Consider the following 24,837-nt stretch of genomic DNA (forward strand, 5'->3'; position numbering starts at 1 on the left):
GGTGTCTGTAATTACAAACTACAGCCACTCCTGACATTGAGATGGCCTGGTGTGTCCCATTTAAACAATGGCAGAGACTTTAAGGGAAATTACCGCAAATTAAAGGTCAATGTGTACTTTTTTTTAAAATTCACCGTTCCTCCCGTGGAATTCATACTGCGGAACTGTGATTGGAGAAACAGTGATGCTCCAGAGTCTACTTAAAGGCTTCAGTGTGACTGGCTCCTGGTGTGTGTGTGTGTTCCAATTACATAATACTGTGTAAATATGTAAGAATAATGAGAATGTAATTATGTGAAGACACCATATACAGGCAACCGATATCCAATGTCTCTGGTGCACCCCAGTCATTCTAGCTGAAAGAATGACCCAAAAAGCCTCCAGACTAATTGGATAATGGGCTGAGATTACTGTTAGCGAAGGTTTGAAGTATAAAAGAAAACATTTCAAAAGAAAGTCAAAAAATCCATTACAGTAATTATACAACTATTGCATACTTGCCAAATATTTCGCAAAAATGAGACAAAAATACGTATAAAGAAACAATTGAAACATTGTTGTATTCAAAAGAACTATAATAATCTGCATAAGGGTTGCAGACGTAAACTCCATCTGCTTAACAGGAATGCCATAAATACATAAAAACATAAGAACACAGGCATACAGAGATATTAATTTAAATCAAGAACATACGTACAAAAGGAAAATCCACTAGTAACATTATGAAGGCAAATTCGAAATAAAAAAAAAAGATAATTGAAATGCACATATGAATAGCACAAATAAAAACTAAAAAAACAATATTTTGGACAATAGATACTGTACAAGTATCCAGATCATGATTACATGTCTGAAACAACAGAATAAATCTAAAACAATAATATTAATAATAGTAAGAGACTGCACCCTGAGACTAACATTAAGTATCATCACTGCCACCTGCTTTTCTGCAGAAGCATGCATGCAGCTGCATGCCTTCACTTGTGTGCGTGCTTGATTCTGCATTTTAAACGGGTCAAATGCATACTATTCCAGGCTCAGAAAGGGACCGATGATATGTAGCAGTCGCAGTAAACATTAGGATGCAGACGGTCATTGTTGTGTGCAACTGTATAGAACCTGAGCGACTCAACGCCAACAATGAGAGACTTCAAAGAGGAACGTTAGTAAACCCTTAAGACAGAGTCCACAGGTCCAGAACTGTAGTGCACGAACATCCCACAGACAAAGGAATAAGTTATCCCAGTTCAAGTGTGTGTGCGCGCGTGCGTGCGTGTGCATGAAAGATAAAAGCTATGAGGACTTAAGATGCTTTATCTCTTCAAGCTTAGCAAAAGGAGACTCAGGGGTGATTTGATTGAGGCTTTTATAAAGGGGATCAACAAAATGAACTACGAGAGGCTCTTCAGGTTGAGTACGGTTAGTAGAACGAGGGGACACAAATGAAAATGAGCAAGAAGTGAATTCCGGACAGACGATTTCTTCACGCAGAGAGTAGTCAGTCTGTGGATCAGCCTGCCAGGTCATGTAGTAGAGGCAGACACTCTGGGGATTTTCAAGACCAGGCTTGATACAGTGTTAGATACCATCTAGTCTGTCGGTAATCAGAGCACTACTTTAGTCAGGAAAATGGTGAGGATTGTTGAGCAGAATGGCTTGTTCTCATCATTATGCTGTGTGTTTGTTTGTGTGTGTGTTTGTATGAGCATGTGTGTCAGCGCATGTGTGTGTGTGAGCGTGTGTGTATGTGAGCGTGAGTGTGTTTGTGTGTGAGCGTGGGTGCGAGTGTGAGTGTCAATATTGTCAGATTTCCCCAGGACAAATAAGTGAATGTGTTGTCAGAAACCAGCTCAAAAGTAGCGGAAGAGCAAATCGAGAACTGGGGGACATTTAAAAGCTTGCTCCCGCCATTCAGCCACAGTCACCACGAACCTTAAAAAGGGGCCGCTTCTTAAACTTCAAAACTCAGCGGCCCAATTTTTAAAAACAACCCCGAGAAACAGCATAACACGACTTCGACGAGTTTTTGAAGCGACGGGGGAAAAAAATAAAACTAAAGTCACATTTCATCAGCAGACGTGGACACAATAGTGTGTGTGCGTGCACGTGGCGCGTGTGCACGTGTGTGTGTGCGCGTGTGCCTGGCTCAGCTGTGAACGCGTGTCCACGCTACACAAACTGTTGTGGTTTCTTGGGGCTGGCCGCGGAGGCCAGGTTCTTGGCCTTCTCTGTAGCGGCCATCGCGGTCTCCTTGGCCTTCTCCGACGCGTCCCTGACCGTGTCTCTGGGGGGGCGCTGGGGGGCGTCTCCTGTGGACGGGCGGGGCGGGGGGGTTACATGCGGGAGACACAAAGAAACAAACCTGAAGCTGGTCTAAAATTAATTTCAATTTGTTAAATTGCAAACTGTAGCATGCATTGTGATGGGATCTGTCTCTTCTGTATCAGGCTTTTTTTTTTTAGGAATAATACATAATACTTTTTTGTGCACACTATAGTGCAGACCATACAATTCACCAGCAGTGGGAGCTCTTGTTCTAAAAAAGGTAGTCCTGCAGCCAAACAGCAGAAGGTTCCATCCGATCAATGACCAATCGGTGACTGTTCAATCACATTACAGTCCCTCAATACTGAGAGCGAGCTTAATGCAGAGACGCCATTTTAAAGAACAATGTAAACAGTCAGCAGACTGCAGACGTAGCGTTTCCAAGTTTCCGTCAAAGTGGTTATTCGCTGTTGGTGCCCAACAGGCACAGGCATCTGCTTACATGCTAGACAACTTTGTTAGCTCGAAGAAGTGGAGTCATTACAGTCCGTCTACACCCTATTTTAATATTATTACAACGCAGGCCGAGCGACTTAACACAGCATTTTCACACAGTAAACATTTTTACAGCTGGATATAAACTGAAGCTATTGAGGTCAAGTATCTTGCTCAAGGGTACAACGGCAGCATCTTACCTGGGAATAGAACCTGCAACCTCTGGTTACAAGCCCAGTTTCCTAACCATTGCAGTACACTACTAGCTGGGCTTTGTACATCAATATAGGTCAACGGCAGTTCTAAAGTTTATTAATTTGTGCCCGCTGCCCCCTCCCCCAGGCAAAGCTGAAAGGGTTCGAGCAGCCCCGCCATGCTAATTAAGGGTACTAGCTCAGCATGCGCACGTTACGAGCCTGGGGCAGAGCACAGCGTACTTACCGCTACTGAAACGCAACGGCAGAGTCCTGCGCTACACAGCGGGTGCAGGGATTAAAAGCGCACACAGAACACTCTTTAACACACTCCCGCGCGCCGGAGTTCCGCCATCGTTGCCATGACAACACCATTACCGCTAAACCCGCAAACATGCAGTTCCGTGCACCTTGCCGTAAAGCGGCCTGCGTTAGCACAGAAACAGGGACACAGAGGTCACAGGACAGGGAGTGTGAGCTATTCATTCTGTATGTAGTAAATGGCTGCGTGGTTTACGCTGCATAGCGGTAGTTCTGAATGCATAGCTTTGCGTATGTGGTTAGCTGGACTTAGTGCTAGTAAATTAAATAAGCTTAGTCTTAAGTACTAGTACCTAAGTTTTAACTACTGCTTGTATTTTTGCATAGACTGCGTTGTTGCTGTTCTTGTTTGTGTTAGCGTTAATCAGTTTAACCTACAGGATCCAAGTTGAACTATGCGGTTGTTCCCTGCACTTGGAACGGTACTTCTCTCTAGGGTTTTTGACACACTTGTTCCTGGTTATGGTTATACACTTTGTTGTACGTCGCTCTGGATAAGAGCGTCTGCCAAATGCCTGTAATGTAATGTCGCTGCACAAGAAAAAAAATCACCTTTAGCTTTACCTCCACAAGGCCTAGAGATGGTCTGTACATGGAACTATGTGCGACGGCAGAGTAAAACAAGCTCATATTGTTGACATTTTCCAAGCACAAGCAAAACCTGGACTGCCCCCTGGTCCAAGTCTGTCCCCTCTCCCCCCCAAAACAAACAGTGCCCTTGTCCTGTCCCCGGCGTGGGTAACCACGGTTACGTACCATGCAGGTTAGACAGTGCGTACTCCAGGCCCTTCATGGCTTTGGTCTGGTTGCTCTTGAAACGGGCGAGGCCGAACTCCTGCGAACGGGAGGCATAGGAACACATTAATGGCGTATCCGCGGGAAGGAGCCCCCCCTCCCCCATCCCAGCACACCTGCACAGTGCTGAACCAACACCCTACCCCCATCACCAGGGTTACCAGCGTGCTCATGACACACCCCTCCTATCTCTCTTCACTGGCTAAAGTTTAACTAGCATTAGCCAGAGCAGCTCTCCCCACACAGCTCCAATCACTGTTAATAGCTCCACAGATTCAAGGTGATCCGACAGGTTTCACCACCAGCCATTCCCCTGGTTTTTCCTGAATTTTGGGTTGGGCAAGGCCCACTGCATTAGGGCTGGATCCGGGAGGAGGGCTCACCTGGATGGGCCGGGAGAAACCGAACACCCCTGAGGTGATCCACGCCTCCCTCCTGAGCTGGGTCCAGCCGGGCCGGTCCTGGTTCTGCTGGTACCAACAGCGCTCCTCCACCACCTGCAGAGTCCAGAGTACACGCCGCTGTACTGACACACCGATCTCTCTACTCCCCCCCCGCCCCCCACCCCCACCCACACACAGGATATCTACTAGTGAGGGGACAAGCACCATTACAGTAGCAGTCGGCTCATCTTATCATAAGAATCCTTTTTAGAAACTGTCAGATGGAACACTGCATGAAAACAAATCACTGACAGCGATCTTGGTGACAGTCATGGTCAGTAGTTTGCATAAGGTCTTTTTTTTTCCCCCGCTCTGCAGTGACCCGGGGTTAACCGAGATACTGTGGCCATCTGCCGAATAAACAACATCTTACCCGCAGGACAAAGTCTGCCTTGGCTTTTCTGAGTCGCGCGGCTCAATTCTCAGAAAAATACCTCATGATAAAAAAGCAAGGAAGCTGATTGGCTGCACATGACCTGAGTCTAACCAGGCGAGGAGAGCAAGGGGGGAAAGAGTAAAATGGAAATCAAGTGCTGTAAAGAGCAAGGGTTTCTGGGAAAGCGAGCGGAGTGGGGGTTTCAGGTAGGGCACATAAGGTAACCTAAGCCCCCCCCTGCTCATTGGCCTGGAACTACCACAGAGACTGGAATATATACTGTCCACAAAATTCTATAAACTACAAAGAGGAAGAGAGAGTATCTAGACGTGCATGAGAAGGCAGTGACTTCCCTTTCAAACTATATTCACTCACCTTCACAGGCATGAATGCTCTTTGGTGTATTCGTTTAGTTTTTTTATGCTCTGTAACCTCAAAAATATAAGCTGGTGCCTGTTATTTTAAGACAGGGGAAACCTGCTGTTCCTATACAAGCAAACAACCCTTATAAACCACTGACCTCCGATTCTGCCCTTTACCCAGGGTTACGTGTCTGAATGTGCTAAACTTAAACTTGATCATGTGATATAACCTCAAAGCATGTAGCTGCACATCTGTGAGTATACCTGCCTGTGCGACAGAGTGTGTATCTGTGGGAGAGAGAGTTAGTCTGCGCGTTGTTGGGGTGTGTGAGTTCGTGCTCATCTGAATGACAGCGAGTACATTGCTGGAATTTTTTGCAGCCTCCCTTATCCACAGTGACTTACACAACCTCTTTTGTTTCACATAGCATTTACACTGCATCCATTTATACAGCTGGATATATACTGAGGCAATGCAGGTTAAGTACCTTGCTCAAGGGTACAATAGCAGTGTCCTACCTGGGAATGGAACCTACAACCTTTAGGATACAAGGCCAGCTCCTTATCCATTATACTACACCGCTGCCCACGCAGAGCCTCACCATTAGTGTGGTATGGTTGAGGTTCCAGGTGAACGTCACCATGTTCTTGTTGCCGGGGTCTACAATGGAGTCCTCCACAATGTAAACGGAGCGGGACAGGTTTGCCGGAAAGACCCGCTCAGCCCAGCGAGGGAGCCGATTGGTCTTGGTCAGGAGGCGTCGGGAGAGAAGCTGTTGGTCCGGCGTGACCTCGCGGTAGACCACGTCCTCCGTAAGAACGTGGGTGCTGAGAGACACAGGAAGTGAGACCGGAAGTTTAGGTGTATGACATTCCTGCACAGTGCACACATGCGGTCAAAAGACTCTGAGCTGGGATTACCTGAATGGGTTGGGGTACCTCTGCCAGAAGGCTGAGCAAACGTGGTCCCATGCGTTCTTGATGTCAGTGTCGCAGAAGAAATACTTAACCATCGTGGAACTCTAAAGCGAGAACGGAAGGTGGCCGTTGGCTGTATTGCGAAACCGAATGGAAAGGTGTGCATAAGAGATACAACCATAGATAAACGGTTCTAGATAAACCAGATGTTTGTGTCAGGTTTCGTATCCCCTTACTGCGTTAGTCACACACTCACAACCCTTTCTTGGATAAATTGTGGAGAAAATATAAAAAACAAAAAACCTAGGCCTATCAATGAATGCGCAGATTTACAAATCCCTGGGTCAGACACGCATTAAAAAGGCACAATTTACAACTGGTAGTTGTCTACTACAACGTACATCACAATCAGCAGTCACTGTTTTACTAGCTACAGCAAAACTGTCAAAGGACAAGGAGAAGTTCATTTCAGGCAAATAACAGAAGAAAAAAAACATTTAAACAAAACGCAACCAAAAGGTTACTTACCAAAAGGTTCCACTTTTGTTAGGGGAATTTACTACCTCTCCAATAAGCAGATTTTGTGGTCTGCAACGTTAAAAGAGCACAAGTGCATGCTTCGTATCATTAATGCTTTCTAAAGACGTAGCTATGTAGCAGAACGCTCTTATCCAGGCTATTTAATGTTAGCTGGCGACAATTTTTAGGAATCTAACGTCGATTCGCAATCGTGCTAACGTTGGCTTGCAGACAAAGTTAAGAGCGATAATACGCTTGTTACGAGAAGAATCTGCAAACGGAATGTGCACGTTGAGGTCAGGTCCACTGGCAATGCCGTTAACCAGCTACCGCGTTAAAAAGATTAGCTAATTCTAGCTAGTATAACCACATATTACGATGCACAAGTCAGGTGGTCCACCCACTCGGTCCTTCCGTGTTCAGTTTTTCTTAACAGGAGGCGCTCTTTAGCTTTGGTTAGTAACAGGAGTTTCCGGTGCAGTATTAGGACAAAGTCAACACAAGGGAGACATCCAATGTTAAGAATACAGAGCCGTATTCTGAATAAAATGCAGTACTACTAATAGCCTATTTGGGGTGCGACTCGCTTCTTCCAGCGATGGGCCTACCTATCTAACCTTAGGTATATTGTACTTAATTCAAACTAACGAGCTAAGTTTATAGCGCTACGTGTAGCAGAATATTATAGTATAGACTAAGTTAATGGCATCAAGGTAGCTGGCTGCGTCAAGTTCAAATAGCGATTAAATTATTATTTTACCCGATTCCTTGGATAATCTACTTAGGTGAAGATGAACAAATCCCTCGTATTCCAGCAGTATATGAATATAATTCCCATCTTCTCTCTTCTGACCATCGCCATTAGCACAAGGTTATCATCACGATAGTAACTGAGAGCGGATTTAATAGGCGGAGTCATAGAAATGGACGTTCCCTCCTAGAAAAGAGAGGCGCACTGATTTCTGATTTGCTGGGATATCCACGTAACACGCGCAAGCCAATAGATGATTAGTGCGACTTTGCATGAGCAAGGGTCAAGTCTAGAATCGGTGGAGGTCTAACTCGATTAATTAAAAACCCTATATTAACATCTCACAATCGGTTATTCATGTAGAGTTGAGAGAAACTGAGAGGATAGTCTACCAAACCGAAAGGAAGAATCTAATTTTCCTCAAAAGCCATGGCTAGTTTTTTCAGTTAACCAAATTTAATAACCTTGCCAAAGGATACAGAACAGCCCCACTAAGTTACCTCGATCTCATAATTTAATTAAAGAATATCTTAAACAAAGCCACGAATATATTTACGACATACCATTACTGAAGGTGATATTTTCAGCGATGAGCAATCTGTAATGGATTAATTCGGCCAGACTTGAAATAAAAATTTGTCTGAGGGGCACAATTTCAGAGAAAACATACATACATGTAAATATATATACACACATAAAAACTGGTCTGTCTGTACTTGTCTCATATTCTTCTTTTGATCTCAAATCCAAACGCCTTAAGTGTATAGCACAAATAGCTGATTTCACTATATTTTTGGAGGGCACTATATATATATATATAGCCTACCTATATTTTATTACAGGGCATTAAACTTAAAGAGTGAAATAATAGGCTACACACAAAAAAAGACTAGCCTACAAGAAGGATGGGCTTGTGGTGCTTCTGTTGCTCTGCCCTAGTTTGTAAATCAAGTGAACGAATTATACAGCAAGCAGATCCATCATCCATTCTCGGCTCTCCATTCTCGCTTTTCTGATGCGGCGCGTGCCCCGGGTTTGTCCGCCTTTCTGCTTGATGAGGATATTTGCTTGCAGACTGCGGGCGCTGAATAATCGTGTAGGCAGCTCTTGAACTGTTTTCGTCGTTTCTGCGGAACATGTATTTCTGGAGAAGTTATGAACTGCCTTTTGTGGTAAGAAAACTCTGCAGAAACCAACGAGGCACCTAGCGTTTCCTTCGCTGTAATGTAGGAATGTTTTATTGGAAAGGAAATAACTATTGACGTGTGATTCGTATGATATTTAAACATCTCATAAACAGACATTTTTTGCGCCTTTGTCCAGATTCTGTTTTTAAGCACAGCAACAGGATGGCATGATTTAGACAACAGCGAATACGACTGCTGGCCGTTAGAAAATCCAGACGAACACAATATGATAGATTGTGGAGGTGAGTTTTTAAATGTGACACTTGTTGGTTTGCTTTTCGGTTCTGCCTACTTAACTTTGCATTTCATCTGCCATATTTACACACCATGCACAGAACGCATGATTTTAACTTGCTGATAAATTATGTTAGAAAAGTTTTTCTTTTATTTTAGTAGCTATGTCTATGTACTGGGAAAATGGATTATAATGTCAATTTTATTATTTTGAGTTTATTTGAACAAAATCCTTCAGATATCCTCCTGAGAGGCAGCCGAATTATCATTATTATTATTTTTTAGTATTTTAATTTTTTGACATAATGCAAGTGTCTTGGGTGACAAAAAACACGTTGCAGTGAAAATATTTTAGGTAATATTACATGTTTTATTTTTATTGAATGTCGCTTGTATTGCTCGTTTCAGTATAGTAGAATATATGGTTCTTGAGAATAAGATCAGAGAAATGAATTACCAGGTGGAGGATAGAGTGGATTTCACGTTTTTAAATACACAGAACATGTTCATATTAAACTATCGCATCGTTATTATACCATATTATGTGAACTCGACTGGAGGGCTTTAATTTTCACGAATTTATTTCAAATACGGCTTGATGAACAATATAGTTATCTACTAGATGGCATTTGTGTTTATTCTACTCTATAACATGAACTAAGTGACACTGTTCATTTTGCATACGTACTATATTGTTTTTTATATTGATCTGCTTACTATTTTACATTATTCGTTCGCAAAGTGTGACATTTGTCCATATGGAATTATTGTCATTAAATTCAGCTTCGCTTTCTATTACCACTTGCCATTCTTCCTGCAATTGGAAATATTTCTGTGATCTTGACCAGGTCTGGAGATGGCTTGGGTGCACCGTCCTCCCGAAAAGGTTATCAGTGGGGAGACATTCAGCGTAACTTATACCGTTACTGTCACAGAAGACTTCTACCAGTGGGCTGTGGACAACATGATCTTCACTCACAGGTACTGTTTCATTTTGGTGGTTAAAAAAAAAAAAACCGAACCCGCCTCTCTCTGCTAAAACACATCAGAAGTTCAGTTTTACAAATTAGTCTGGGATGTGTTTACAGGTCTTCACATCACAATCCTTTAAAAAAATGTATCAAAGCACTGTAAGAAAATCTATAATAGTGTTAACTAACAGACGGTTGTGCTATAATGAAGAATGTTTATTTATTTAAGTATTATGTATTTATTGATATGGCAGTCCCCTGCTGTGCAGATTTGATAAAATGTACAGTACTTTTTGCAGCAGATATTTAGAAGCATAATTTTTGAAGCAGTCTTCTCTTACAATGTCCATCATTTTTGTTGATCAGCTTATTTACAGAGATGAAATGAACAGGGTTTAGTTCTCAGGAGGAAAGGGTGGAGGAAGGCGTTTATCAGATTTGTGCCGTATACTCCGCGGTCCTGAATCGGTTGAGGGGCCACGAGCCCCCCCCTGCCCCCCCAACCCCCCCTCCCCCCTGGTGTTTCCCTCAGTTCCATCAGCGACGCGTTGGCGGCCAAACGCTTCTGCGAGGAGCGCGAGTGTCCCGCGAACTGGAAGGATGCCAACGGGGAGAACTGCTGCATTCACCACGCCAACATCCACTCCTGCCCCATGGGCTACATGGTAACGCATCTCCACCGCTGCTCCCAAACCTCAAAAACACCCTCCCCCTTCGCCCGAAATGCTAATGCGCTCTCCACATGCCCCCACCGGCATCTCAGAAGCACCCTTCCGCTTCGCCCGAAATGCTAATGCCCTCTCCCCATGCACTCCCCTCCCCACCTCCATCTCAAAAACACCCTCCTTCTTTGCCCGAAACGCTAATGCCCTCTCCCCGTGCCCCGTGCCCAATGCACTCCCCTCCCCACCTCCATCTCAAAAGCACCTCCCTCTTCGCCCGAAATGCTAATGCCCTCTCCCCGTGCCCGATGTCCTCTCCCCCCCCCCCCACCTGGGCAGGTGAAGGAGAGAATCTGTGGTCCCTGGATCCCGGACGACGGCAGGATTTTCACCCACACCGTCTCCACGGCGGGCAAGATGACTCAGTCCAACTGGACCGCCAAGGTTTGGCCCAGCTGCGTCGCTCATTAAGGGGTTTGGCGCTCCTGGGAGGGCACTGGCCCGACCGCTCGGCTTGGGCCCAGGTGTGCGGGATCGTGACCGACGCCTCCGCTCTTTTCAGGTGGTGCTCTTCCACCTGGGGGTCACCTCGCTCATCGCCCACATCCGCGTGGGCAACATGCAGGTCGCCCTGGAGGCCACGAGCAACGTGCTGCCCTCCATAGGTACCTGTCACTCAAAACACACCTGGACTGACACTCATTTACCTGCAAATGTATTTGTTTTTTGCCACTAACCGTGTTGTTCCCATCAGTGTGCGGAGATGACGTGTGTGACGAGGACGAGATGTGCTCCACCTGTCCTGCCGATTGTGGGGAGTGTCCCATGACCGCTGCCGTGAAGACAGCCATCGGTTTGCCCGTCATCATCATCTTCATCAGCTTCATATTCATAGCAGTGGTGAGCAGGACAAACTATATCAGCATGTGTATAAAGTCATATACTGTTACTCCACACCCCCTCATATTTGCCACAATTGAATGCTTTTTTGAATGCACAAAGAAACAGTGTTCATCAAGTGATTCATTTATTTATTTATTTAGGAAATCTGTATACTAAAGTTTTTTAAGCAAGAAAATGTATTAATATACGATATAACAGCATCAAATAGACTCAGTCATTTTTAGGAATAGTTTACGAGCTGCTTGGCTTTTGCAGTCATTACACGTCATGTTTATTGTATGCGTCTTTACTTTTTAAAATTATATTTCAATATAGTTTTCAATCCAGATCACAATGTGGTAAACAAATCTCCACCTTGTACTGATCAGTTTCCTTCCTCGGCTGTAGTGGTTTCGGTATCAGAAGCAGAAGATGTTTTGGGATGAAAGCTGGATCATTGACTTCAGTCAAATAAAACAAGGTATTATAGTTTTTCTGGAGCAACTGTATTTGGAAGCTGCAGTCTTTGCAAGGGTGTTTGTGATTGGCCGGCTCATGTGCAAACAGCTTCTTGGGGGTCCAATGGGAGGGACGCTATGTCAGGAGTTCAGAACATTTCTTTGATCTGGAAACACTGATTATCCATCGCACTTCTGATTAGAGTCCTGTATCAGAAGCACAGCAGTAATTGAACCCCTCCAGATTTGTTTACGTGAATCTTGATTGCGTTGTCAGTCGCATAAAGAAGTTGATTCCGGTGATTGCATTTACATTCACCTTAACCTATGATTAATTGTGATGCCGTTGTACAAGGAGAGAACAGTGATAGAGGTAAAAGTAAAGATACTAATGAAAGGACTGCCTCATTTCCATGATTAATGACAACAAAACAGCTAAATATACAGTGCTGTGAAAAAGTATTCACGCCCTTCCTGATTTCCTCTGTTATTGCATATGTGTCACACTGAATGGTTTCAGATCTTTAGACAAAATTAACCAATTAATCTAATTTAATTAATAATTGTATTCAGCATGATTATGATAATGAACCCTGTAATCTGAGTGAAGTACTCACCACAAAGTTTCTACATGCACACTATGCCATGATCAAAGCAAATTCCAGAAGAGATGAGATTAAAAGTTGTTGAAATATATCAGCCTGGAAAGGGTCACAAACCATTTCTAAGGCTGTGGGACTCCACTGAACCACAGAGAGAGCCATTATCTCCAAATGGAGAACACTTGGACCAGTGGTGAATCTTTCCAGGAGTGGCCGGCCTACCAAAATTTCTCGTGGGTGTAGCGCCAACTCAACCAGGAAGTGACAAAAAAGTCCAGAAGAAGTAGGTCACTAATTATTGTTGTCATGTTACTATCTGTTGTCCCTGTCAGACCAGCTGGCACGAACCACCATGGGCAGCATCATGAGTGTCCCCAATGCCAACAGTGATTCCAACGCCAGCTGCGTCACTGCCCTCAGTTCCTGCACGGGCGGCCCCAACACCACCCGCAGGCAGCTCTTCACCCACACCGGCATCTAGTGAGTGCCCCGCAGACCTCCAGCATCTCCGGTCCTGTAGGGGGCGCTCTACTTTAATCAGGGAGCTGATAAGTTCTGAGATTGCTGAGATTCTATGTACAGTATAAGTATCCTATATGGAATAGAATAGAATTCAGTAGATCGCCGTACTTGATTTAAAGCACATTTAATTTTTGGATCAGAATGTAAATTTTTCTCAGTTTTGGAACTAACACACTTACGTGATTTGTGTCACACAGCGATGGTCGCACTGTTGCCATTAAGAAAATTAAAACTAAGACCTTTTCCCTCACAAAGACAATCCGAAAGGAAGTAAAGCAAATAAGGTAAGCGAGACTTGTCACGTTTCAGTAAAGTTGTCCCATCCATGACTACAGAAATCTGGAATTTTGGTATCTAAGCATTTGTTTGGCCCTGACAGCTGCTTGTGTATTTTTTGGACTGAATGTGTTCAGGGAATTGGACCATCCCAACCTGTGTAAGTTTTTCGGAGGGTGCGTTGAGGTGCCAAACGTGGCCATTGTCACAGAGTACTGCCCCAAAGGCAGTCTGAACGACGTCCTGCTCAACGAGGACGTTCCTCTCAACTGGGGCTTCAGGTCAGACTTGCGTCAGACGGGCTGCACGTCAGTCTCAGGGAGGCACTCACCGCGTAACTCATTTATTCGTATTCCACCTGGATTTAGGTTCTCCTTCGCCACCGACATCGCTCGAGGGATGTCGTACCTCCATCAGCACAGGATCTGTCACGGGAGGCTGAAATCGCCAAACTGTGTCATCGACGATCGCTGGGTCTGTAAGATCACAGGTGGGCAGCAGAGAAAGCACACCTTACACCTTTCCCTTTTCAAATGATGACCAGTTAGAGTTAAACTAACAGTGAGCATTTCACTTTAAAGAGCAGCCATGTAGCCTTTAAAGTTTTAGCCTTTAGTTGCCTTCAAAGAAAGCCTTTGCTCTAAAGTTTATTAGCGTGGTGTCACCGGACTATGATGTGGTCTTAACCGCTGATCTCAGTAAGATCCTCTGAGCCACATGCCAGCAGGACTGCTTTGTGACATCACCAGTGCTGCATTGTGACATCATCACCTGCAGGGCAGCGGCTCATTAAACAGGAAGTAAAGCTCAGGAGGCTCCCTTCAGACCAGTAGCCACAAACCTAAATGCTGAATAAATAATTTCTGTGGCAAGGAACGAAGTTGTAACTTAACTTTATATATATGTACACTTGTTTATAACAGTGAAGTGACGACCAGCACAGCTTCCATTGCAGATGGTAATACAGGTCGATTCAACCACACGTCATTTCTCACACAGTAGGCTGCACGTGGTGACGTTACTCATATGAATGACTTGCACTAAACATGAACCAGAAGTCTCGCAAACGCACGTTTTTGAGATCCTCTCGACCATCACGACGACGAAACACTCTCGCATGGCGACAACAAAAGGGGCGGCGAAATGAAACAAATGAATTTGTTTTTCTCTCTCCAGACTACTGCCTGCCAACGTACAGGATTGAGGACTCGGCGGAGATGCCCAGCACCTACCAGCAGAGACTGAGGGAGGTGTACATGCCCCCGGAGGCACAGACCTCCAGCATGGAGCCCACTCTGCCGTGGGACGTGTTCAGGTGAACGAGTAGACACGCAACACGTATCCATGTTAGCGACTGGAGGATGAGGCTTCATGACCCCTGTAATGGGCGGAGCTAAGGAGTCCGACCATTCACAGAGCTGTAACGTCTGATCATTCATTGACCAGAGAGTTAGTGGCAACACAGGAGGATACAGACTTACTCCTCCATCACTGCTCAGTTCTGTACAGCATTGCAACACCCTGTAAATAGTAATAAAGAAATGGCATGGTAAATTAACACGGTGCTTTTAGATTATCATTTGCTCTTTCTTGTAGAGACATCAGAACGAAGATATTTACATTTGTGTTGAAATTATTGTGGCGTTTTCTTGCAGTTATTCTATTATATTACTGGAGATAGCCACTAGAAGCGACCCCGTCCCTGTAAGTGTGACCCCTCCTGAAGCTGGTACCCCATCTGCTTCTGTGACGTGCTTGTCTCCGCGTTGTCATGTGTGCTGTTGCCGTGGAAAGATTCAAATATTCATATTTTATCAGATACCTCAAAAATCACTTCCAGCCCATTTTCTGTCTCGTGTTTCTTTTTTTTGGCACGTTTGTCAGTCACGCTAAATTTGAGAGTGAAAGGGTCGATATTTTTAACCGGGGCTGCCCAACCCCGTTCCTGCCCATCTACCCTTCTGTAGGTTTTCACTCCAACCCTAACAATGCCCACATCATTCACCAGCTTGGAGATCTCATTGAGCTGCAAATTCATAGAACCAGGTGTACCAAATTAGGGTTGAAATGAAAGCCTACAGGATGGTAGCTCTCCAGGAACAGGGTTGGGCAGCTGTGGCTTAATGCTATGTCGGTGCTGAATTAAACAATATTCAGGCTATAATTCCCAGGCTCTCCTTTTTGTCTGCCAGGTGGAGGATAGTTCCCTTGAGTGTGCCTGGTGCCCCCCTCTACCAGAGCTCATCTCCAGCAAGGGGGACAACGCCTGCCCCTGTCCCACAGAGTATGCGGAGGTAGGCAGAGAACCGCTTTTAATGGTTCGTGAGATCACAAATATGCGATTAGAATGTTTTTAGCTGAACAATCTGATGCTGATGTAGCAATCACTGGTGGCAGCTGAAAGCAATGGAGTTCTAGAACACTGGTATAGAATGTTGAAAAAACATTACAAATGACCTGTTCTTCAAGGGGTTAAGCCTACATCGCTCCGCTTAAACTGGGAGAAAGTGCTGCTCTGATTGTCTCATTTCTCTTACTACGGTTCTGCAGCTGATCAGGAGATGCAGGTCTCACAACCCCGCCCACCGGCCCACCTTTGAGCAAATCAGGAAGTTCGCCAACAAAATAAACCCCCACAAAGTGAGCCCGGTTGACATGATGATGAGCCTGGTACGTGAAAAAAAGAGAGCGGATATACAGTTGCTGACGGTGCTCAGCTACTGAACACAGATATTGACCAGGCCTCTTTATGTGCTGGATCACACATTATGGTGATTTCCACAGATGGAGAAGTACAGCAAGCATTTGGAGGTTCTGGTTGCTGAGAGGACACAGGATCTGATGCACGAGAAGCAGAAGACTGACCGCCTCTTATACAGTAAGACATTTCTCTCTCATATTCTTATGAAGTGGGACATTTCTCCCACTTATCATACAGTGGCCAGATGGACTGTTATCTGTGATGCCAAGGTAATCAAGTCTGAAGAGCAGCCATGTTTAAAATGTCTGACCATCCCTACGGGGAACAAATGACCACTGATAACAGTCAGTACTGCTGAGAATGCAACCATATAAGAAGATATGATTCAGTTATGCTCATGCATTCAAAGCATAATTACTCATGATATTGCATTAATTACATTTGGCAGACGCTCTGGTCCAACATAAGTGCATCCACTTTAGCTACATGTGCAACGATGCCAGACCTGGCTAATGACCTTCCCAGACCAGCAAATGCACATACAACATTAGCGAAGTGCTAAACCTGAGTAAGCTGTGCTAACCTTGAAGGTTGAATACCTACAGATAGTAACCATGACAGGTCATAAATACATAAAACCCTTAAAAAAAAAGCCACAATCTGTATCTGAATTAATTACACAAGATAGGAGTAGTGAAGGTGAGCATGGGAGGGTTGCGATGCATTCTGACGAGGTTAGTCATTAGTCTGCCTCAGTGATGGCACTCCTGTGATGCTACTGTGCTGACCACTGTGGGACACTAATCCCACTACTGAACCTCATGACTGGGAAAAATGACCATTCCAGTTGCCTTGAGGATGTGAAATGGAGAGATCCAGCAGTGTGGAGCACTTGGAGGGAATGCACAGCATCCCAGTCATTGCTATATTGAACCTCAGGGGACAGTCCATCATCCAGCTCCAGCTGCCCTTCAGGCAAGCTGAGATGACTAGAGCTGAGAGTTGGGTGCAGGTACATGGAGGAATAGCTGAGTGTTAGCATGGTGGAGGTATGAGAAGCCGTTGGGAGGACATAAACAGGCTTCAGAGAAATAAGGCATCTAGGAGAACCATGGTGTCTAGGTGAGCCACCATCCCCTAAAGGAGTGTCCACAGATGTAGGCTTCACCCCACTCAAGTGCCATGGCTGTGAGCCATGCGTGGTCCGAGTGGAGAGGGGTAGTATGCGGTTTACTGTGTGAAGAGCCGCAGGGAGGTCCAGTAGGATGAGGACAGAAGACTGAGAAGATGGCTGCAGATTGGAATGCCAGGCTGAGGATGAAGTCTCAGAGGAGTCAAAGGCCTAGAAGCCAGACTGGAAGGGCTTAAGGAGGTTATACTTGCGAGAGGAGGTGGGATAGTTGCTTAGATACGGCATGTTCCAGGGTTTTGGAGTGAATGGATGCCTTTGAGCCTGGGTGGGGGTCTCTGGATCAGAAAAGGTTCAAAACCCCAGATTTAAAGTGAGGGTTTTTTGTGAGGATCACCATTATCTTTTAATATAGACCAACGGCTGAGTGTCTTTGTGCTTTATGTGGGTTTGGGCTTGGGTTAAAGCTACGATGTCGTTGCTTTAGGTATGCTGCCCAGGCAGGTTGCTGACGACCTCAGACAAGGGAAGCCCTCACAGGCCCAAAGCTACGTAAGCGCTACGGTGTTTTTCAGGTAAGGCAGAAGAGTCATGGTTTCCTATCTCTGAGTAGATCTTTCCAGGCCAGAGCAGCCCAGCCCTGTTCCTGGAGATCCACCATCCTGTAGGTTTTATGCCAACCCTAACGAAACACACCTCCTTCAACAGCTAGAAATCCCGTTGAGTTGCTAATTAGTAGAATCAGCTGTGCCAAATTAGACTTGAAATGAAAACCTGCTGGACGATAGATCTTCAGGCAGCCCTGCTTTAGACTATAAAATGCAATATTAAAGTTATGGATACATGATATGTGACCCTTATTTCCTGCAATGCATTTTTCATTTTTATTTCTTTCACAGTGATATTGTGGGTTTCACTCAACTGTCCAGTACCAGCACACCATATCAAGTAGTGGATTTTTTAAACAAACTCTACACAACCTTTGATGAAATTATTGACAATCATGATGTATACAAAGTGGAGACTATTGGAGATGCCTGTAAGTACATGTTTTTTCATATTCTGATTCGCTGTATGCTTATAATGTTAATGCTGTCAGTCATTACTGACATTGCAAAAAATCTACAACAAGCATATGACAGTGGAGGGTGTCTGACTGTGTTTCAGACATGGTTGTCTCTGGTGTTCCAATGGAGAATGGCATTCTTCATGCTTCTGAAATAGCCAGCATGGCGCTGGACCTGGTTGCCGTCTGCAAGACCTTTAAAATCCCCCACAAACCCAACACTCTGCTTCAGATACGAGCTGGCATCCATTCAGGTATGAAGCAGTATATAGACAGAGTTTCTATGTGAGTTTTCGGTGCTACTTTTGCCTGTTCAAACCGTATGGTATGAAGGCAAGAACCAAGAAGTCAGAGGCCATGTCTGTGCTTGGTTTCAGGTCCCGTTGTTGCTGGCGTGGTTGGGACTAAAATGCCCCGGTACTGTCTGTTTGGTGATACGGTGAACACAGCTTCTAGGATGGAGTCTACCAGTGAAGGTATCTGTAGCGTTCAAATGGCACTTGTCATGAAAACAGACGCCCTCTGTAACCTGGCAGATGTGCGTTAAGCGTTGCAGAGCTACGGTGACAAATTTCATGGTTAAAAAATAAGGCTCTAAAGTGTAGTTTGTGCACAACTGATGAAAAAAAAGTGGCTGAAGATCAGAAACTGCAGTTTTGCTTTGGCTTAGGCAGATATTCAGAAATAAAACATGTTTGTAGTGTATTAAAGAGGTTTGTTCTGTTTCCCGTTTAGCTCTGAAGATTCAGTGCAGCTCCAGTGTGTTCTATCTTCTGGAAGAGATCGGGGGGTATACGTTGCAGTGTCGAGGCATGCTACAGGTTAAGGTATGTATTTCCATTATTTCGGACTTTTCACATATTGGAGTAATTATGTTATAGTTGTATTATGACTTAAATTGAATTAAAATGGAATTTTTCTATGTCTATTTCTATTTTTGATGTTTTGGTCTTTTTAAAAATAAATATAGGACATTAATGCATTTAAGTTTTATTCATACAAGGCAACTTATTTATTTTTATATTATTTTAATGGAAGCAAATATGCATGTCAGTGTTCTAGAACTGCATTGCTCTCAATTGCTAGTAGTGATTGTTCCACGAGGATTACAATGTTCAGTTAAGAACATTGTAGTCACATATTTTGTGGTCCTTTAAAGGGTTAAATGTTATTCTGCAGGCAGAGATGCGGGTGTTAAATGTTGAGAAGGTGCAGTTTCTGTACTGGGGGGCATGGCAGTGCCGTTCCGCACCCTCTCTCTGACCGCGCTCTCGTGTCTCAGGGCAAAGGCGACATGGTCACGTACTGGTTAGAAGGCAAACAGGCGGCGCCTGTGGCGAAGGAGCACGCTAAAAAACCTCCGTTGGCGCTGGAGAACGAGGACCAGTACGCCTGCATCCCTGGGTTCCTGAGCAACGACCTGCTTGTGGATCCGGTGTGACTCAGTAACGGACAGGGCCACTGAACCTGGCCTTCCTTTCATGATGTACTTTCTCTTCTTGGGAGCACTTGAATAGCCGGGACCCATCAATAATGGAAAAAAAAAAAAAAACGCTATTAACCTTTGTTTTAAAAAATGCTAATGTAAAACATGTGAACACCATAAAGAATTGTTGTAATTCTCACATTGTCGCATTAGTTCATAAGTACTGTAAAAAGATCTTAACTGATTAGCTGTAAAGACTATTCCACATCCAGTCCATTTTGAGAGGTAACCGTTTTTGGTTTCTCCAGCTATAGTTGGATATTTTCTTGTAATTGTCTTGAGTAATTGTGTAATTCACTTTTAATGTGTGCTTAACCATGAGAACTGAAAAGGGTATGTACTACTATGTGGTTATTTCTGTTTTTTAACATATAGAAATGAATATATTGGCTCATATTCTTTTAGTCTTGAAAATTGCAAATGTCATAACGCTCCATTATTACGTGCACACTTCCAAAAATAAACAACTGATGTCAGAGTTACTTATTATTCTGTTTAATTTCATTCTTCTATATAGAACACACATTCATTTGGCAAACTGAAAAACAAGAAAATGTTTATTTTGAAGCTTTACTTGAGGTGATGTGAAGTTTTATATCATATTTCACACATAATTGTACCACAATATTTACATTGTTGATATCTGTTTTCCTCAAAGTCAAATTAAGCCAAAAAAGGATGTCAGAACAGGAGTTTCAGGGAACTGCAATAATAATCTTGTAACCGGGACAGGTGTGCATTAATTATGATTAATTGAATGCGCAAACGTGCTTCTGCAGGTGGTCAGTGCTTTCAAGCTTTGAAAGCCCATTCAGACAGTATCTTTGTCATGAGGTTTTAACTATTTAGAACTGATACGTTATGGCTTTGTGTTCTAAAATGGAACTGAAGTGGCATCTTTGAAAAAGGAGCCAAAATGGCGATGCCTTCGTTTCAATGATCAGTTCCAACGCTGAAGTCTGTTTAAATGAGTCATTTAAAGTCATTTTAAAGCAGGGGGAAAATAAATAAACCCTTAAAAGAAAGCTCAGGCATCAGATGGACGAGTGCAGCCCCTGCAATGCAAAGCGGATTGACATTCTGGTCAAAATTACCATCGGCGAAAATGAAAAAAATATAAAAAATTTTAAAAAGCACGGGCATGCACTTGAAGTAAGACTGAGCTCTTAATGCACCGACACAACATAATCAAGCTAATCCCGTTTAAGGGCCACTAGGACTCGTGGAGGAGGACGGAAACACCTGGTGTGATGGGCAGAAAGCTCGCTACCCAGGCGAAAAAGGGGGACTGGGGTTAAACCATGAGGAGGGATCGACATCTGCGACACCTGGGACCTCTGGGACCTCTGGGGTCCCGGGATAGCAGAGTCTCTTTCGGCTTCATTAACGCACAGCAGGCCGAACACGAGGAGGAGAGAAGAGGACATGCTCAGAAACACCCAGAAGACATCCTGAGCACGAATCCCCCCAGTGTTTCACAACACGAGTGCCTGCTTCAGGCAAGATTTTTTTCGCTGCCTTGGAACCGCTTATTGTCAACAGTCCGCCTTTCCCAGTTGGAAAAAAAAAGCACTTTAATATGTCACAGATGAGTCACAAGGGGGGGGAAACATAATTGAATGAATGGGACTGTGGAGTGTGATAATCACAACAATTCCTTACCAAGAGAGAAAGGGCATTTTTGTCTCTAGGATGGAGGGTCCAGTTTATAAACAGAAACGCTAATGTAAGGGGGGATGGTTCTAATCAGTGGAATTCACTGCCTGTTTTGTTTTGCCACAAGCCGTGAAGAAAGAGAGCCCGTTGTCACTCATTATCTCAATGCAGTAGCGACGGGAGCGGTTCCCGACTGTTCCCTGCTCCCTGAATGGGATGTGACTGCCGCAGCTGATGCCTGGCTTCGCTAAGCACCCACCTCACACGGACAGAGGCTTCCTCCGGTCCTCTCACAAAGTGATTGAGCAGGACTGATATTACAGGATCAACACAACGGACCCAGTACTGATCCCACTGAAGAGTTTAGAGAAATCCTCCCCAGGGGTTAACCACAATAAGGCTGTGTGTGTGTGTGTGTGTGTGTGTGTGTGTGTGTGTGTGTGTGTTTGTGCATGTGCCAGCAATCATCCGTTTCAAGACAGAAATATCAGCAAATTATACAGACCTTGCATTTTACAGCAGGCATGTACAGCATGAACACAAACAAACAAAGTACAAATAAATAAAGTAATAAATAACAAAACCGATCAAAAATATATCCACAGTATCATGCAAAAATAAAATAAAATAAATCATGACTGTTTGTCTAAATGATCAGCAAAATGGATAGCCGACACATTAATTCACCATCGGTTAGGATTTAGAATTTTCTGAAACTGTATTTTTGACTGGAGCAACATATGTCCCCATATCTTGTTGAGTATGTGATTCCACGAGTGACACTGTTATTTTCGATAATTCTACGGGGTGTCACGCACCTGTTGAAAATTTCCTGGAAAATTTCCCTATAGGTTTCTATTTAATCATTCAGCAAACCATCAACCGCACACAAACACAATAGTCCTCTTTTCCTAGGCTCCCTTGAAGTGCTTATGTTAATGAAATGCGTACGCACAAAAGACCCTCGCGTGTTTCAATTACCCATATCATTACCATTTCCAAGAGCAAATGGGGAAAGCTCTGAATGCAAAAACAAAGATCAAAGCAAAGAGGACAGTTCTGGATCACATACACAGGTAAAAAAATTTTTTTTTAAAACAAGCCACTGATGCTGCATCTGCTTTTAAGCAATAAATACAAGATGTATTTAAACCTTCTTTCACTCTCCCAACTGACGATCTGTATTCATAATGATACTGTATGTGTGGGTCTACTATGTACCCAAACAGGACTGTATGAACTGTAATTACATACTGTAAACAGACTGGGAGTTGATATAAAGTGGATCTTGGTCAGTTCAGATATCACTACATGTACATGTTTCCAAAAAATGCTTATCACTGGACACTCTCAAAACACGTGCAAAAACAGTCCTGGAATATTCAGGCTATACATTTTCACATGGGTGATATGGGTGTTTGATAACTTTTATCATTAAATAAATGAAATAATTTTTAAATGTGCTTTGTGTTTACCCGAAGTGCCTTCGTCTGATGTTACATTTTGAATAAATATCTGAAACAGAGTGACAAATCAGTGTGACAAATATAATAAAGGAAATTTGGAAGAGGGCAAATGCTTTTTCATGGCACTGTTTTTGATTAAAAAGCATATTCTAAGTTTCTCTGTGGAATGGTAAATGGTAAATGGACTGCATTTATATAGCACTTTCATCCAAAGCGCTTTACAATTGATGCCTCTCATTCACCCATTCACACACACACACCCACACACCAACGGTGAAAGGCTGCCATGCAAGGTACCAATCAGCTCGTTGGGAGCAATTAGGGGTCAGGTGTCTTGTTCAGGGACACTTCGACATGCCCAGGGCGGGGGATCGAACAGGCAACCCTCCGAATGCCAGACAGCCGCTCTTGTCACCCCATGAATGAAGTCCTGCTAATAGCACAGCAGTCCCAAGACAATGTGGCTCCTTAGGGGTAAATGGATATCAGACTCATCTTCTGTCATGTGCAAAAATTAGAAAGAAAGTAGAAGACAGAAAATGCATTATTCTGGATGACCTGGGTCTGTGAGCACACCACATTTTTTTTATTCACACCACCTAGTGGACAGTGAGATACTGCATCTTGCCATACAAATCTCAAGCTCCGTGCTTTGCTGTGTATAGTCTAGTAGCATGTGATGAGTTCATCGTGCATAAGCATACTCTCGCTTTTAAAACATCGGCAGAGTTGACATCCCGCCGAAACAGTCACCAGCTCCATCAGGTGGAAACCAATAAAACAGACACGTTGCTGTCCGCAGCCATTTTTGGCCACAAGCTAAAACATCTTAAATCCATCTCAACTGCAATGGCCCCTGCACACATCAATGTACCTTGTTGAACTGTGCATTCAGTTTTGCATCTTCAGTTTTTTATCCAGTTGCCACTGTGCTGCAATTCTTGTGCCGTAGATCACATATCCCCAGGACAGAAGTACGACTGCCAGGAGAATCTAAGAAAGACAGTGCACACAAACTTAGACAATTGTTTTAGGTATCGTTTGAAAAAAACCCACCAAGAAGATAAACCTGAGCAAGGAATATTTTGATCATTTTTGAACTAAGAGATAACCTATTATTAGTTGCTTAAGAAAATTTGTCCATGTGCAAATGGTGAAGGTGGGGACAGGCTCTGGAACTTTAATTCAAGGGAATATCTAGTTATAGTTAGTGTTACTTCCAAAGGCAAATACAGACTAATAGCAAATAAAGCGTTCTTTAACTGCAATTCGCATGCACACCATCAGCCGGATGAAGTTACAATAGTCAATTAGACAAGAGACGTGAAGTTCCTTTTTATCCCACTCTCCCTTACAATCCTTGCTTTTTAAAACAGTCTGAAAGTACTCTTTTCAAACCAGACCAGTTTCTCCCATAATAAAAACTTGACAAACGAAGACACCCAACAAGCTATCAAATGTTACAACATTCATTGAGCTAGTCTAGCTAGGCTAACTATAGTACCCAGCGAACTGAGCAAGCAAGCTAGCTAGTTAGCTAGCTAACTGGGATTACTGGCATTGGCTGTAACGTTAGCAACTCACCAGAGAATATATTCTGTCCAAAGTTCGATCGTTGACATAAATCATGTTTAGTACCAACTAACAGCTTGCAAACCCCAGCTATCTAACATCAATCAAACGTTCGTTTCCTCACAAATTGTAGACACAAACTTGGATTTGGAATTCATGATAACTATGACAACGGTTGTACTCAACAATGCCAGCGCCCCTGCAAACAACTACGGGCAGAAACGGAATCACCCTTCAATCAAATGGGGACTAAATATTATAGCGCCACCAAACGCGCGTCCATAGTCTAGACAATTCGAAATATATTTAAACAAAACAAATTATTGATTATACATTTTGTTATTATAAACACTATATGAGACTAGAAGTTATATCAAGCTGTATGACATTTTCGTAGATAAAATTACATTAAATGTCGTAATAATAATTATTCATATCCACACCGCAATTATATCATTGGTCCTCCAAGCCACCAGGCTACACGAAAAAACACCATTGATTTTTTTACCGTGAGGGCAACCCAGGCCG

General features: G+C 43.7%; 2 protein-coding genes and 1 long non-coding RNA gene across 8 annotated transcripts; 1 reads left to right on the forward strand and 2 right to left on the reverse strand.

Annotated features, from left to right (window-relative positions):
* Positions 1 to 541: 541 nt before the first annotated feature.
* Positions 542 to 7,607, reverse strand: LOC135260075 (PRELI domain-containing protein 1, mitochondrial-like). 6 transcript variants are annotated; one of them, XM_064345232.1, is made up of 7 exons: positions 7,449 to 7,607; positions 6,698 to 6,757; positions 6,173 to 6,273; positions 5,854 to 6,079; positions 4,454 to 4,567; positions 4,032 to 4,110; positions 542 to 2,309 (listed from the first exon to the last, which is right to left on the reverse strand). In XM_064345232.1, exons 3-7 carry the CDS (start codon positions 6,262 to 6,264, stop codon positions 2,170 to 2,172), a joined length of 651 nt encoding a protein of 216 aa, XP_064201302.1. In that variant the 5' UTR covers positions 6,265 to 6,273; positions 6,698 to 6,757; positions 7,449 to 7,607; the 3' UTR covers positions 542 to 2,169. The 6 variants fall into 6 exon arrangements, with proteins under 6 accessions (XP_064201302.1, XP_064201303.1, XP_064201307.1 ...); XM_064345233.1 differs by having other exon boundaries at positions 6,173 to 6,302; XM_064345237.1 differs by lacking the exon at positions 7,449 to 7,607 and adding an exon at positions 7,093 to 7,434.
* Positions 6,485 to 20,088, forward strand: LOC135258658 (atrial natriuretic peptide receptor 1-like). The gene is made up of 23 exons (XM_064342101.1): positions 6,485 to 6,512; positions 8,740 to 8,868; positions 9,709 to 9,841; positions 10,364 to 10,496; positions 10,833 to 10,937; positions 11,056 to 11,158; positions 11,248 to 11,393; positions 11,784 to 11,856; positions 12,768 to 12,915; positions 13,155 to 13,241; positions 13,371 to 13,514; positions 13,602 to 13,723; positions 14,410 to 14,548; positions 14,889 to 14,937; positions 15,426 to 15,527; positions 15,784 to 15,903; positions 16,018 to 16,111; positions 17,551 to 17,638; positions 17,963 to 18,102; positions 18,231 to 18,383; positions 18,507 to 18,605; positions 18,865 to 18,956; positions 19,412 to 20,088. Exons 1-23 carry the CDS (start codon positions 6,485 to 6,487, stop codon positions 19,568 to 19,570), a joined length of 2,586 nt encoding a protein of 861 aa, XP_064198171.1. The 3' UTR covers positions 19,571 to 20,088.
* Positions 20,089 to 20,094: 6 nt separating this feature from the next.
* On the reverse strand, positions 20,095 to 24,532 carry LOC135260078 (uncharacterized). The gene is made up of 3 exons (XR_010331461.1): positions 24,322 to 24,532; positions 23,612 to 23,730; positions 20,095 to 23,235 (listed from the first exon to the last, which is right to left on the reverse strand). It is a non-coding gene; the product is annotated as an uncharacterized LOC135260078 (long non-coding RNA).
* Between the last annotated feature and the right edge of the window lie 305 nt (positions 24,533 to 24,837).

The sequence above is a fragment of the Anguilla rostrata genome, chromosome 7 (assembly GCF_018555375.3).
Source record: "Anguilla rostrata isolate EN2019 chromosome 7, ASM1855537v3, whole genome shotgun sequence".
Classification (NCBI taxonomy): domain Eukaryota; kingdom Metazoa; phylum Chordata; class Actinopteri; order Anguilliformes; family Anguillidae; genus Anguilla; species Anguilla rostrata.